Below are 16,262 nucleotides of genomic sequence, written 5' to 3'. Positions count from 1 at the left end.
TGAATGAGGGAGTTGGGATTAAAAAGACGTGAAATTATTAAATATAGGGTGCAATTCAAGTCATAAAAGGTTTTGATTTGAAGGAATTCAATCCAATTCCATGTTTTCACTTCAAATATCTACTTAATTGGCTGCTAACAACAACCAAAAAAAATAAAAATAAACATTTACTAAAAGTATTAGACTTAATGGTAAACATATTAAACGAATATTTAAATTTGAATATCTTGTTTTAGCTTGAGATGAACTCTAATAGAAAACTTTCCATACTAATTACAAAATTATTAATTAATCTTGCCAGCTACTTATTTTTTAAAGTATTACAATGTTGGAATTCAAGTAGCTGGAGATTCATTTGACGATGATAAAACCCACACCAATGTTTTTGGAGCCAACCCCAGTAGCCTCAATCAACAACTTGTCCAAAGCTCCAAAGTACGGAGCAGGCTAGGCTGCAAGGTTCCTGGTTTCAGGCCCACTGGGCTAATTAAATCCCCCTACTGGCCTCTAATATTAACCCATTTAAAATCTTGAGTAACCCATAAAACTGTCACTTAAAATGTGTTCAATCTTTCCAAAAATTCCATAAAAAAAGGAATAAGGAAGAAGAAAAGGTGTTTTTAGTCTAAGCTACAGTAACTCAACTCAAAGCAACTTACCCTTATTTGTTTTGTTGTTGATGAAGTCCTTGGTTGTCTGTCACTGTCCAGCTTCGACCCTGGAATGGCATCTGACGATGAGGTAGCAGTTTTCACGCACACCAACTTAGGCACTCACTTGGCCATCGCTGTCTCTCCCAATACCACTGTCGGAGATTTTCACAGTAAGCTTACAGAACAAAAAAAACCTGAAAACCCCATCACCTTTTCTTGATTCCCATTGAATATTACTGTCTTTTTTTTTTTCTTGGTTTTCTTTACAGTTTCCCAGTTGCAAAGTTGCTGCTTTATGGATTACAGATATCAGTTGCCAAAAAAAAAGAAAAAAGAAAGAAGGCATTTTTATTATTATACGAACTGGGAATTTTTGATCATAGTCATTTTAAACAAAATTGATACCCGAAAAATCCTCCCTTTCATGACTCCATATGAAAAATTTCATTTTCCCATTTCCCCTCTCCAAATAGTTTATCAGAATTGTGAGATAATTGCATTTTTTTTTTTTTTTTTGCATTCGTGTTGTTTCATTGCTGCTTATGGATCATAGGTAGATTAGAAATTGTACAACTTAAAAACTTGATCAACACATTAACACTATTACTATCAATGCAATGATTTGTTATTATGATAGCTTCTTCAAAGTGTTAAAAACATGGTGAGACATTCTGATGATTTAACATTAGAAATGCTTTGTTATTTAATATGTGCCAAAATCTTAATGTGTAGGGGAACTTGAGAGAACACACCATGCTTGTTTTCCTGAATTGGGAAAGATTGAAGTTCATGCATTAATGGTAAAGTTCATATTCAATCCTTTCTTTCTTAATTTTATGTCTATCGACGGGTTGTTTTCTCAAACACAAGTACTTGTCTAATGCACCGGAGTCAGACACCAGTACTTCAAGAATAATGAAGAATCAGAGCAGCATAGTTTTCCTCTGCTATTTTACTTATGACTTGTTTGTATGTTCTGCCTTTTGTCTCTAAGTAGGTAAGGCGAAAATCATGTTTTTATCATCTGCCTTCATCTATGCCTATAAAGTATGCTTTCCACCATCAAGTTGGAACATGGTTCCTCCATATTGAAGCAAGGACTTTAAAAGATTCAGGCAGTCCATGCTTATCAAACTTTGCAGCTATCAAAGTTGGAGATCATAAATGCGATGGCAACCATCTAACCGGTTCTCTTGTTCGAGATACCAGAGAAGGGACCACAATATGTAGAGGTAAGAAAAAAGAGTAACATCTCAGTGTATCTGGATGATGAAAATGAGGCAAGTGGTAGAATCTCAAGTTTTAATCCCTTAATCTTCACTTCTGACTATGTGAGGTTGAATCTGCAGATGCGGCAGAGTGGAATTCGGGTTCAATGACGAAGAATCAAACTAATATTTCACCGAGAGCTATAACTGCTGACGGTGTCATCGATGGATGCCTATTGAACTGCAGTGGAGTGAGCCAACATCCAAGTTCTACAGGCAGTGGTAGAGCCATGCAGGGTCTACCAGAAGAGCAACTGAGAACCAAAGCGGACAATGGTTACTGCTCGAGTGCCTTGTCGCCGTTTACAGTGCGAACACCCCCAAAGCAATCATTGTTTTTGACACCAGTGGACCGAACCACCAGAATTCGAAGAAATAGGTTCGGAAGTAGTGGAGTTGGGAAGCGAATTATCCTAGCATCGAATAACATTAGAATTTCTGATAAAAAAAGGCCTATAACTCCTCTTAGCAATATCAGAGATGGGAAACTGTTATGCTGCAAGAATTTATGTCGGGCAAAATTTTTAGTGTTTGAGATGAGTGACAGTGATGAAGAGGATGTCGATGCATTGTAATTTAAATGTGTATTGGAATCCCAACATTGCTTCACATGCAGGGGGGTCCATTGCAGGGTATCTCTGGTCCACAAAGGATTCAGATTCACAAGGTATATGAAGATGTTAACAAGGCAAAACAAATGGTACTAATCTTAAAAGTGTGTTAGAAATGGAGGGGAGGGTGGTTGCTAGTGGCGGTATTTGATTAGAATGGGAAGCTTCTCAACAAGAAATCTATTTGGGGTTGGATGGCAGAAAAGGATTGTATTGTTTCTTGACGAAACCACACAGAGCTATTTGTCTTTCTGGATTACCACATGTCCTTAACTTTTGCTTGTAAGGTAGTTATTGTTTTCGTATTAAATTATCCCTCCTTTTCTATTTTCTCATACTATAATTTCAATGTAACGTGATCGTCAAAAAACAATTACTTTAGAATGGCTGATATACGTGGAGTATATTAATTAAAATCCTAGGAAGTCATTTTTGGTTATTATAATTATAAATTTACTATTATTAAATAAAATAAAATATATATTAAACTTTAATCTTAATAAATATTTAGATTAAATATTTAAAATTAAAATTTAATTGATAAATTTTTTTACATTTTTTGAACCTGAGTGTAACATAATTTACTTTGAATATTGCAAAAAAAAAAAACATAATTTACTTAAATATAATACATAGCTATTTTAAAATTTGACACATTTATTTTATCTATTCTATTTCTAAATGGGCTTTGAAATTAGTCACACTTATCTTATTCTATTCTACTTTTAAATTGTCTTATTCTATTCTACTTTTAAATGGGCGGTTAATAATTTATTCATTCTCCAAAATCATTCCAGTCAAATTTTGTGTCACATACAACAAACTATAATTCAAAGGTATTTTTATCAAATGAATTTTAGAGCTAAATCTAGACCTTATTTTTTTCCCTTTTGTTAGTAAATATTTATAAATACTATAATAAAATAAATTTTCAATTAATATACCGAAAAGAAAAGAGGAAGAAGCAATAGAAAATAAATATAATATGTCAATAATATAATATATAGATTATTAAATATGCATATAAAAGTAAAATATAAAAATACTTACTTTTGAAGAATTCGTCGGATTACTAAGGAGGAATGAGGGAATGACTTTTTTATTAATAGGCTGATACCCTATACTAATATAAATTAGGGTTACATTTATCTTAATATATATTTGTTAAACTTTTCAATCTACATGGGAAATTAACTTTTCCACCTTTTATTATGGAATTGTCATGTTTATTATATTCATGAGTAAGTAACTCCCTAAAACAAGTTAGATTACAAGAAAAATAAATAAAATTTTACATATTAAAATGTTAGAAACTTTCCAACTGATTAAATTCCAAAAAAGTAAACACTTTCTATTATACCAAACGCTATCAATGATTGGATGTATTGTGTTTGTTTTATATGTGGGAGCGAAAGTGAAGGAGAAAATCTCTCATTTTCTCATGTGTTCTTTCAAATATTTTTAGTACTCAATTTGGCAGAAGGTGAGAGGTAAAGGAAATTTAATAATATTTTATTTTTAAAACATCATTTTTACCCTCTGTTTATTTCAATGATTTTTTATTTTAAATTTTTTCAATTAATACATTGAAAATTTCCTTTTTTTTTAATACTTACTACTTTGTTGTTAATGGTTCTATAATTTTTTAAATTATATATAATACCCCTTACTCGGTCTGGTTATCGGCTCCGAGCTATAAGGTGCTATAACAATTAACAGAGTAGTATACATACATTTTAAGCTTAAAATAAATTTAATTAAACAATAAAAGCATTGCATAACCCATGCACAATATAATTCACAACTAATCCGAGTCTTAACCGAGCTTACGAAAACTTTAAAGTTGACCCGAAAACAAACAAGGATTAAATTTCAATATTTCCAAAAAGGTAAAGACAAACATGTAAAACAGGGGTTACGCGGTCGTGTATCTGAGCTATGTAACTCTCTAAAGCTGTGTGCATCAAGATACAAAAATTCAACGAATATTGTATGGCCATGTGACCAGTCTGTGTAGAAAATTGTAACTGTGTAAAATTGGAGACACACTGCCGTGTGACTAGACCGTGTAACTCATTGTGGCCGTGTGGGTCAAATTTACAAACCTTCAAATAAATTCACACGACTGTATGGATGCGCCATGTAACAAACTGAAACCATGTGGAAACCTAAATGACCAAAGCTATAGTAATCATAGGGGCATGTAGCCAACCCATGTGACAATTGGAGACCGTGAACACATATGATTCATCATTTAGAGAGCTCACACGACCATGTCACTTGTTCGTGTACGACATACAGTCATGTGGAGCAAAAATATGTCATTTATGCATGATACAATCCTACCCTTAAAAATGACTCTAAATGCATTTTTGGCCATTGAGTTTCTTAAAAACTTGTCAAAAACCTGTTAACAACATGCCATTTAAAATATCGCTAATCTTCTAACCAATATGCCAAATAATGGCACCATTTCACAAACAAAACATAATCAAAACACTTTCTCAATATACATACATACAATTTCATAAACACATATAATGAACATAAAACCTCCCCTATGTCATTTACTTATTTCAAATTGACACAACTTTTCTTAAGCTGAGTGTTACCATTCAATAGAACTCATATTGACAATTTCAGAATACATAGACAACACAAACTCCACAATAACATCCCTAAGTACATGCCAAATTATATAAAAAAAGGAGCATAAACTATCACATCCCAAAACTCGGGTTAGAAGAAATTGAATTAGTGAATTGGAAGTTTTTTACACCTTTCTTGGCCGAATCTTTTACTATCGTTACAGTTGTAAGAAAATTTGATATCATATGTAGTATTAATATGTCAGTAACAATGATAATGCAATACAATGCAGTAGCTGTAACACAACAGAATACCAATAATCAGACAAGGTTAAAAATTCGAAGAAGAATTTGGTCGAGGCCTGTATAAATAGTTTCCTTAAGATAGATTCGTCCTCTCTTTGGTGCTTTGAGTAACGCTGGACGTCTGTCTCCCAGGATAAAACAACAAACGGTCACATTAGTAGCACAATAACAGTGATCAATTGAACACAATCTTACCTTTCTTTATTACCAGAAGAAATGAATTTAGAAGGAATTTTTGATATTGATAGTTTTGATGATATGTTTTTGAAATCTCCTAACTTGGCTTTATATAGAGGAGAGGAAATAAATGAAGAGATTTGTTGAAAAATTAATAGACATGAGTGAATAGAGACAATGAATGAAAAAAATTCAATATTAAACCAAGAGATACATTTTTTCAAAAGATACAACTGTATGGAAAACTGCAATATTAAACTAAGAGATACAATTATCATTCATCACTCAATAATTATTTTCCAACAATCCCCCACATGAATGAAATTGATAGATCAACGAGACTTAAAAACTCAAAGAGGTGATAGATTCTACGTTCGATATTTGCATAGGATAGGTAGGCATCAACCATTGTAAAAATATATTTACTTTACTAGCTGACCAGTAGACGCGATATCCTTGAAATGTTTTGCCGTTTGTGTAAACGATGATATTCCTCATGCAAATACCTCACTGACTATATTTTTGGTTCTCATGGGTATGTTCATATGGACGTGAACATCCTCTGGTTCTACAAGAGCTTAGAGAATTATACCTCAATAGTCTCTTTAAAGCGGCCCCACTTCACTCTCACATAGGTGACTTATGTTGTCCGTTTCACCAAAACAGACAATGGTCATTAAAAGCATTGCTTAACCTTTTCTACATTTTAATCACTGTTTTCATCATAGGAATGGACTCGAGATAAGTACCCCCACAATGACCTCACAAGGTCTATGCAAGTAGGTTGTCCCATTGAACCTAGATCTTGAGATCTCCAGTCAACTAGGTTGAGTTTTCCTTCACATAGAGCCTTAAATATTCATGGGCTTTAGTCCCATTCCTTTCTATGTTTTATCAACTTGATCTCGGTTTAACCTTTTGGTTAGCGGATCCACAGTGTTATCTTTTGATTTTACAAAATCAATAGACATAACTCCAGTTGAGATCAATTGTCTAACAGTATTGTGTCGACGACATATGTGTCTCGACTTACCATTATAAATTACGTTCTATGCTCTACCAATTGTTGTTTGGTTATCACAATATATGCATATTGTGGGCACATGCTTTGGCCATTCAAAAATATCCTCTAAAAAGTTTAGTAGCCATTCTGCCTCTTCTCTAGATTTGTCTAGAGCTACAAACTCAGATTCCATTATGGATTTGGTTATAATCGTTTGCCTTGAGGATTTCCATGACACAACTCCTCTTCCCAATGTGAAAATATAACCACTTGTGCCTTTGCTATCTTGAATATCAGATATCCAACTAACATCGGAGAATCCTTCTAACACAGCAGGATCTCTGGAATAATGTAATCTGTAGTTTTGAGTATATCTGAGATATCTCAGTACCCTCACAATTGCTTTCCAGTGGTTCTCCCCTAGATTGCTTGTGAATCTGCTTAAACTGCTTACAGTGAAAGCAATATCACGTCTAGTGCAACTCATAAGGTATATTAGATTGCCTATGACTCTTGCATATTCCACTTGGTCAATACTTTCACCTTTGTTTTTGGACAGATGTTGATTTATATCTATCGGAGTTCTGGCTACACCAAAATCATCCTTGCCAAATTTATCAAGAATCTTATCTGTGTAGTGTGATTGAGTCAATAAGAGACCTTCAGATGACCTTTTGATTTGGATGCCCAATATCACGTCAGCAAGTCCCATATATTTCATATCAAATCTTGAATTTAATAAGTTTTTGGTATGTTTTACCATTTCATTGTTACTTCCAACAATGAGTATGTCATCAACATATAAACGTAGAATTACATATCCATAAACAGTGGTTTTGACATACACACACTTTTCACACTTATTAATTTTAAATCCATTTGATATCATGACACTGTCAAACTTTTCATGCCACTGCTTTGGTGCTTGCTTAAGTCCATACAAAGATTTTACCAATCTACAGACTTTTCTTTCTTTGCCCTAGAGCTACATGACCCTCAGGTTGTTCCATGTAAATCTCCTCATCAAGATCTCGATTGAGAAAAGCTGTCTTAACATCCATTTAATGAACTTCTAGATCCCGCAAAGCAACAATAGCAAGTATCATCCTTATAGAAGTTATTCTTGATACATGGGAAAATGTATCAAAGTAATCAATGCCTTCCTTTTGTCTATAACCTTTTATAACCAATCTGGCCTTATACTTATCAATTATTCCATCTACTTTCATTTTTCTTTTGAAAATCCATTTAGAATTTAGTGGTTTAATTCCCTGAGATAGATCCACTAATTCCCACGTATGATTTTTCATGATGGAATCAATTTCACTTTTGATAGCATCCTTGCAAAAAATGCTTTCAGATGAGCATATAGCTTCACTATAAGTTTGAGGTTCAGTTTCTAGCATATACGTTAGAAAATTTGATCCAAAGGACTTTTCCACCCTTGCCCTTCTACTTCTTCTTAGTTCTGCCTTGACTTCAACTTCTTGTTGAAAGTTTTCACTATCAATAGTTTTTGAAGTTTGTTTTGTTGAAGTTGACCCATCTTTCCTAGTCTTACGAGGGAATATATTTTCAAAGAATGAGACCTTTTTAGATTCTAATATCGTATTCTTGTGAATTTCAAGATTCTTTGATTCATGTACAAGAAACTGGTATACATTGTTGTAGTGTGCATAACCAATGAAAATAAAATTTACCGCTTTAGGGCCTATTTTCATTTGCTTTGGCAAAAGAACCATTACCTTTGTAAGACACCCCCACATTTCAAGTAGTTGTAGGAATGTTTCCTGCCTTCCATAACTCATATGGTGTTTTGTTCTTTTTCTTATGAGGCACCTTATTTAAAAGGTAATTCGCTGATAAAACAGCTTCCCCCTACATGTTTTGTCACAACCCAGAACTTCCTAGCATGGCGTTCATCATTTCCTTTAGGGTTTGATTTTTACGCTCTACTACTCCATTGGATCGAGGAGAATATGGTGGTGTCACTTCATGAATAATACCATGTTGTGCACAAAATTTGCCAAATGGTTAAATATATTCACCACCATGGTTACTTCTCACCCTCTTAATTCTTTTATTAAGTTGGGTTTCAACTTCTTGCTTATAGAGAATAAATTTCTCTATAGCTTCATCTTTGCTTTTAAGCAAATATACATAGCAATATTTTGTGCTATCATCAATGAAGGTAATAAAATATTTATTCTCTGCTCTAGTTTGAATAAACTTTAAGTCACAAATATCACTATGTATTAGATCAAGTGATTCATTATTTCTTTCAACAGATTGAAATGAATACCTTGTTAGTTTTGCCTTAACACACGTTTCACATTTATGATTATAATTAATGTGAAATGAAGGAATGTGCTCTAAGTTAATTAATCTACGTAAAGTATTAGAATTAACATGTCCGAGCCGACTATGCCATAAATCAAATGACTCAAGCATATAAACAGAAGAAGAAATATTATTTTTATTCATATATTTTACAGATATATCATTGAGTTTCCACATATCATTTAATACATATTCCCTTCCCATAAATGTTCCCCCTTTTGACAAAATTAACTTCTGGGATTCAAATACCATCCTAAATCCATGCATACTTAAGAGGGTCCCAGAGACAAGATTATTGCATATGTCAAGCACATACAACATATTTTGAAGTTTCAACTATTTGCTAGAAGTCAACTTTAAAATCATAGTGCCTTTCCCCTTAATCTTAGAAGTTGCAGCGTTGCCCATATAGAGTTTCTCCCCTTTCTCACAAGGAACCAACTCAACAAATGAGTCATTGTCTCAACAAATATGATGTTTGGCACCAATATCAAGCTACCATTCTCTTAGATTTTAATCAACCAAGTTGACTTCAGAAATCACAACGTAGAGGTCAAGATCAGATACTTTCTTAGAAATATTTTCCACAGCGTTGGCCTTGTTTGTTCTGACCCTCTTTGGAAGCCTACAATCGGATGACTTGTGTCCCATCTTATTGCAATTAAAGCATTTTCCTTAGAATTTTGGCTTCTTAAAAACACCGCATTTTGATCCTATTTTAGACCCAGTTTGAGAATGTTTTCTTTTCTTGGAGTCCTTCTTGACTTCCACTACGTTTGTAACACCCCTTATCCGTATTCAACGCCGGAACAGGGTTCGAGGCGTTACCAGACTTAAACACAAGAAATCATACTATTCCGAGTCATGAGAATTAATCTACATTAAAACCATTCAAAAATAATCATATCGTCCCTTACAGGGGCCCACGAGACCCAAAACATACATTGGGAGTAGTTCGAGACTAAACTGAGAACTTTAGGGTCTTTTGGGAAACTTAGAAAATTTCATCATGAAACAGGGCCACACGCCCGTGTGGTTTGGGACAAGCCCATACGGGTAGGCCGTGTGGTCATACATAGCATACTTAGGCAAGCAAATGACCATAAATAAGTTAATAACATATCATCCTCATATCATCATTTGTCTTACTTAATCATTCTATTTAGATCATTAAAAAAAATATTAGCTTCACATTCACACAAGGCATTAACACATGCATAAGCTTATAATCAACATAAGCCATCATTCATAGTTGTATACCAATTGAACCATAAACTATATTAGGCCAACAGATTTGGCCTCATTAACAATGGCACAAAAATTCAAAAGAAAAACCTATACATGCCATAAACTTAAAATACTTGCATTCACTTATATCCAAATGATAATTTGATAGTGTGATAACATCTCCAGCAATCTCCAACCCGAGCTAGCTGTATAAACCTATAAGATGAGAGAAAGGAAAAGGAGAAAGCTATAAAGCTTAGTAAGTTAATATATAAATAATAAACAATTTATCAATATGCTTTTATCAATCTTCACAATATGTTCTCAAAATAATACAATCATAAAAGCACTTAGTTCCAATATTTACTCAAGTCATAGTCACTAAATCATTTATATCTTGAGTTAAGGAAATCAAAATTAAGTTTTAAAATTTTCCTGAAATTAGACTCACATATCTTCTTACCATAAAATTTTAATAATTTTGGTTTAGCCAATAAGTACAGATTTATTCTTTAAAATTGTCCCTGTTCTCTTTGTTTGATATTTTCAACCTTTACGTACTAAAATTAATTATCTTCTCATACAAAATTCAGATGGTATTCTGTTTATTTATCTTAAAATAGACTAATTCAGGATTTTAAACATATAAATCCTAACCATAATTATTTTTGTGCAATTTTGAATAATTTTCCAAAGTTAGGACAGGGATTCCAAAATCATTCGACCTGTCTCACTAAAATTCAAATATCTCATAATATAAAATTCTTTTTCTTACACTATTTCTTTTATATAAAGATAGACTCAATAAGATTTTATTTCATATTTTATTAAACCTATAATTCAATTTACACCATTTTTAATGAATTTTCAAATTCACACAACTGCTGTTGTCTAAAACTGTTTTATTTCAAATTTCACTCTTTCATGAAACATCATAACACTATGCTCAACATTCAATAACATAACTCAACTTGCATGCATGATACAAGACTTTATCACTTCACTTACTCCTTTGCAACTTTACCATATATCGTTCACATGCCGAACAAATCGCTCATGAGTATACACATACATATACCTGCACTTATCACCACATAGTCACACATAATTTCACTTAGTCGATTTTCCCAATGAACACTCCAGAATGATAACAGATAACTGGTGGTTTCACACATAGAACCACCCTTATGATCAATGCTATCCGGTACACATAGTAGCCTACACTTAGTACTACACATGTGACCAATACCATCCTGCACACGTAGAAGCCTACACATAGTATTACACACGTGACCAAAGCTATCCGGTACACATAATAGCCTGCACTTAGTACTACACATGTGAACATAACTATCTTATACTCATACTAGCCTACACATAGTACTACACATGAGTTCTCATGACGTCCTTCGTATCCTTTTCTATTCCGAAAGTTCAACCGGGAAATTTCTCACTTATTCTCACTTTGTCAATTTCACCATAGTCAATCTCAATTCATAATTTACATCAAATAATCATTCAATATACAACCACATCTCGTGTAATATAACAAAATATTATAACATAAGTAAAAATGATATATTATTTACATACAAACTTACCTCGACAACAAAAGGGCAAAAAGGGACATAACCGTTAATTCTCATTTTTACCCCCGTTCTAAGTCCGAACCTCATTTTCTTTGATCTATAATATCAAGTTTTGCCTGATTATTAGTCACATTATTCAAATCAGTCTACAATTCGTACTTTGGCAAAATTATAGTTTTGCCCTTAAACTATAATTACAAATTAGTCCCTAGGCTCGTAAAACAAAATTTATAGAATTTCATCCACATCAAAGACTAACCGAATTATTTAGGTGCTCATAGCAGCCCATATAATCCCCAATTTCACTCATATAACTCAAAATCTTCATACTTTACAAATTAACCCCTAATAGCATTTTACAACAAAAATCACTTAACAAGAAATGTTCAACACACAATAAGGTTTCATTTTCCTCCATTAAACTTCACAATCAACTATCATGCTTTCATGGCCCAAAACCCTAGCCTTTCAATCATCTTGCAAATTAGTTCCCTATTTAGCTAGCTTAAGCTTCAAGGGTTCCAAAAACATATAAATCAACAAAACCAACATAAATTTCACTTACATGCAAGGGTTTAAGTTTGCTGAAAATTTGAATTCTCTAATGGCTATTCTTTTAGTGAAAAACTGTGGAAGAAGATGAGCAAACAAATAAAAATGATATTTTTATTCCTTTTTGTTTATTTTATCATATAATCACCTAATACCAACCTAACCCATCCAACATCATAATTACACTCCATGTTTCTCTTTTAATGGTCTAATTACTCAATAAGGACCTCAACTTTTAAGTTCTATAGCTAATTAACACATTTAGCTAATAGAACACAACTTTAGCACTTTACGTGATTTAGTCCTTTTGACTAAATTGAGTGCCCAAACGTCAAAATTTTCAAACGAGATTTTCACGAAATCATTCCATGAAATTGTAGACTATAAAAATATAATAAAATAATTTTTCTTACGTCAAATTTGGGGTCCCGAAACTACTATTCCGACTAGGCCCAAAATCGGGCTGTTACAACGTTTGCCTTGGCAAAGTTAGGATTGGTTTCTTTGTTTAGCCTTTTAGCTGCACCTTGATTGTCTTCTTCAATTCGAAGTCTGACAATCAGATCTTCCACCATCATTTCCTTTCTCTTATGCTTAAGATAGTTTTTAAAATCATTCCAAGCAGGGGGAAGTTTTTCAATAATGGTTGCCACCTGAAATGATTCACTTATCTCCATCCCTTCTATGAGAATACCATGAATGATCAGTTGGAATTCTTGCACCTGATTTGCAATAGCTTTAAAATCAACCATTACATAGTTTAAGAACTTGGCAACTAAGAATTTCTTAGCATCAACATATTCAGTTTTGTATTTATGGCCATTTTCTTGATACTGTATACTTCATAAAGTTTATCAGATAAAGTGTTCAAAATGTAGTTACGACATAAGAAATGAGAGTTGTTCCATGCTTCGGCAATGTTGAAGGCGGTAATAGCATCTTCCTATCCTTTCTAAAAATAGGATGATCATCCTTCAGAAATTTTGCCATATTCAACATGGTCAAATAGAGCAACATTTTCTGTTGCCAAGTTTTAAAATTCTCTCCAATGAATTTTGCAGGCTTTTCATTGTGACTCATACTCACAGGCAATGTTTGGCTTGTAGCCTAAGCCTAAGCTTTTGAGTTGGATGAGTTGTTTGACGTATGAGACATTTTTTTCTGTTATCGGAATAACGAACCAGAATCTGTAAATAAATTAAAATCTGAAACGGAAGTATAAACCAATCTTAAATAAGTTATGATGGTAATCTGTACGCCTTAGATTAACACTATAACAATTAATCTACCGTTACAGCTGTAAGAAAATATGATATCGTATGTAGTATTAATATGTCAGTAACAATGATAATGCAATATAATGCAGTAGCAGTAACACAACAGAATACCTATAATCAGACAAGGTTAAAAATTAGAAGAAGAATTTGGTCAAGGCCTGTATAAATAGTTTCCTTAAGATAGATTCGTCTTCTCTTTGGTGCTTTGAGTAACGTTGGACGTCTGCCTCCCAGGGTAAAACAACAAACGGTCACATTAGTAGCACAATAACAGTGATCAATCGAACACAATCTTGCCTTTCTCTATTTCCAGGAGAAATAAATTTAGAAGGAATTTTTGATATTGATAGTTTTGATGATATGTTTTTGAAATCTCCTAACTTGGCTTTATATAGAGGAGAGGAAATGAATGAAGAGATTTGTTGAAAAATTAATAGACATGAGTGAATAGAGACAATGAATGAAAAAATTCAATATTAAACCAAGAGATACATTTTTTCAAAAGATACAACTGTATGAAAAAAATGCAATATTAAACCAAGAGATACAATTATCATTCATCACTCAATAATTATTTTACAACAATACTATTGTAACCCCTTTTGTTGTTGATTTTTCTCTTGCGTTGCTGCCCCAAAACTCTTCATTTTACTTCTATTTCCTTTTTCAATTTGCTTTCGTTTTCCAACATTTTATTAGACTCTTTGGGTGCTGTTTTGATCATCGAAACTTCCTCTTTTGTTGTCCATTTAACCTCCTTAATGTCGTACAAAACAATCCCCTTTGCTGCCAACTTTTATAGTGTTGCCACCCATTAGAAACACCAAAGGAGACTGCTATTTTTCTTTCCATATGCTGCACATCCTTGCTGCCATTTTCTTCATTTTTCCCTAGTTAAAATAGCCCATAATGTTGCCATTTAAGTGTGCATCCAATTTTGTTTGAATCATCATCTTGGATTTAGAAACCATGAAGCGCAACTGCTGTTTCAGTAGTGATCTAACATCGCTTTCTTTCTTGTTACTTTTTTGTTATAGAAGAATGCCTCTAATGCCTTAACCAATTATTTTTTACTTGTCGATTTTTATTTTTTTATGTTGAAGGATTGAATCTAAACTCCTCGTGTAACACCCTTTACCCGTATTCGATGCCGGAATAGGGTACGAGGCATTACTAGAACACATACATTTGCATACGTATTCAACCGAGTTACAAAATTTCATTCAAATTAAGGTTTTCCAAATTATTAACATGATTTTATAAATATTTACATTATAACTTCAAAATACTATAATTATAACAAATAGGGCCTACGAGACCAGATACTTACTCATGTAATTCAATGCTTCATTTTATTTCATTCAATTCACAATTTCTCATGTTCACAATTCAAATCAATTTCTCAATCCAATATACATTTCAAGTACCACCATAATTCTTTTAATTCAAAACATATCACTAGAAACTTCCATTTAATTCACGTACAATTCAATATCATTAAGTTCAATACTAATACGTATTCACCATTTAACTCAATGTTTATCGATTTTACCCTTCATTAATACATTTATAAAATTCTTAGTATTGCAATGCAAACATCACTTAAGATTAAATAACAACATCAAATCAACTCACCATCCTCTTTTTCGTCATTTTATTTTTCAAGTATGAACTTAGTATTTCATTTCCTTTCCACACCCATTTCCTACGAATATTACACAAAACAATAACATATCATTCAACCATAGTCGCAAGCTAGTGCATTTAATCCATATACCATTCATGGCCTGACTTCATACCAAATCTTATACCAAATATACCATACATACTATGAAACTTTATTTTCCAATATGAGCTTAAACCATGATCAATAACATACAAATGTAAGCATCATTTCTATTTCCACGTTTATCGATTATAATCAATCATATAACCAATTATACATAAATCATTCATATATATATATTTAATTTTCTCCTCCTTCTCTCCATTCCACATCCTTAGTGTACTTAACATTCTTAGAAATAAAATTTTCTATAGTTTCTTTATTCACCCTTATGTATATTCAAAGCTGTCTATTCGAGTCAATATCACTAAATTATTTTCATCTGGAGCTAAAGAACTCCAAATTAAGAACCGTTAATTTTCCCTGAAACTAGACTCACATATATTCTTACCATAAAATTTTTAGAATTTTTGGTTTAGCCAAATAGTACAGTTTATTGTTTAAAGTTTACCTCATTACGCATCGACAGATTCGACCACTCTTCACTAAAATGAATTATCTAATTGTACAGAATTCAAATGGTGTTCTCATTTGTTTCTCTTGAAAGACTCATTAAGGATTCTAAGTATATAAATTATAACTCATAAATATTTTTTTAAAATTTTTAATGATTTTCCAAAATCAGAACAGGGCCATTTTCAAGTCAATATTCAATTCCACACATCCCTCATTCACATAGTACTATAACCATTTATTTTATAACACAATACAAGACTTCATCACTTCAGTCACTCTTTCGCAACTTATCACGTTCCAATCACATACTCAGATCTCATTGAACATGTCAGTATAACAACAAATATTTGGGGTTTTTTCACACAGTACTACCCATGTCACTTTTATCATTCGATACACGTAGTAGCCTTCACATAGTACTACACACGT

The 16,262-nt window shown here is 32.7% G+C and overlaps 1 protein-coding gene across 1 annotated transcript; it reads left to right on the top strand.

The window, feature by feature from the left end:
* Positions 1 to 580: 580 nt before the first annotated feature.
* Positions 581 to 2,948, top strand: LOC105784208 (uncharacterized). The gene is made up of 4 exons (XM_012610010.2): positions 581 to 823; positions 1,386 to 1,453; positions 1,651 to 1,885; positions 2,003 to 2,948. Exons 1-4 carry the CDS (start codon positions 724 to 726, stop codon positions 2,494 to 2,496), a joined length of 897 nt encoding a protein of 298 aa, XP_012465464.1. The 5' UTR covers positions 581 to 723; the 3' UTR covers positions 2,497 to 2,948.
* The last annotated feature ends 13,314 nt before the right edge of the window (positions 2,949 to 16,262 follow it).

This window comes from Gossypium raimondii, chromosome 13, assembly GCF_025698545.1.
Source record: "Gossypium raimondii isolate GPD5lz chromosome 13, ASM2569854v1, whole genome shotgun sequence".
Taxonomy (NCBI): domain Eukaryota; kingdom Viridiplantae; phylum Streptophyta; class Magnoliopsida; order Malvales; family Malvaceae; genus Gossypium; species Gossypium raimondii.
This window is presented reverse-complemented; position numbering and strand designations above follow the sequence as displayed.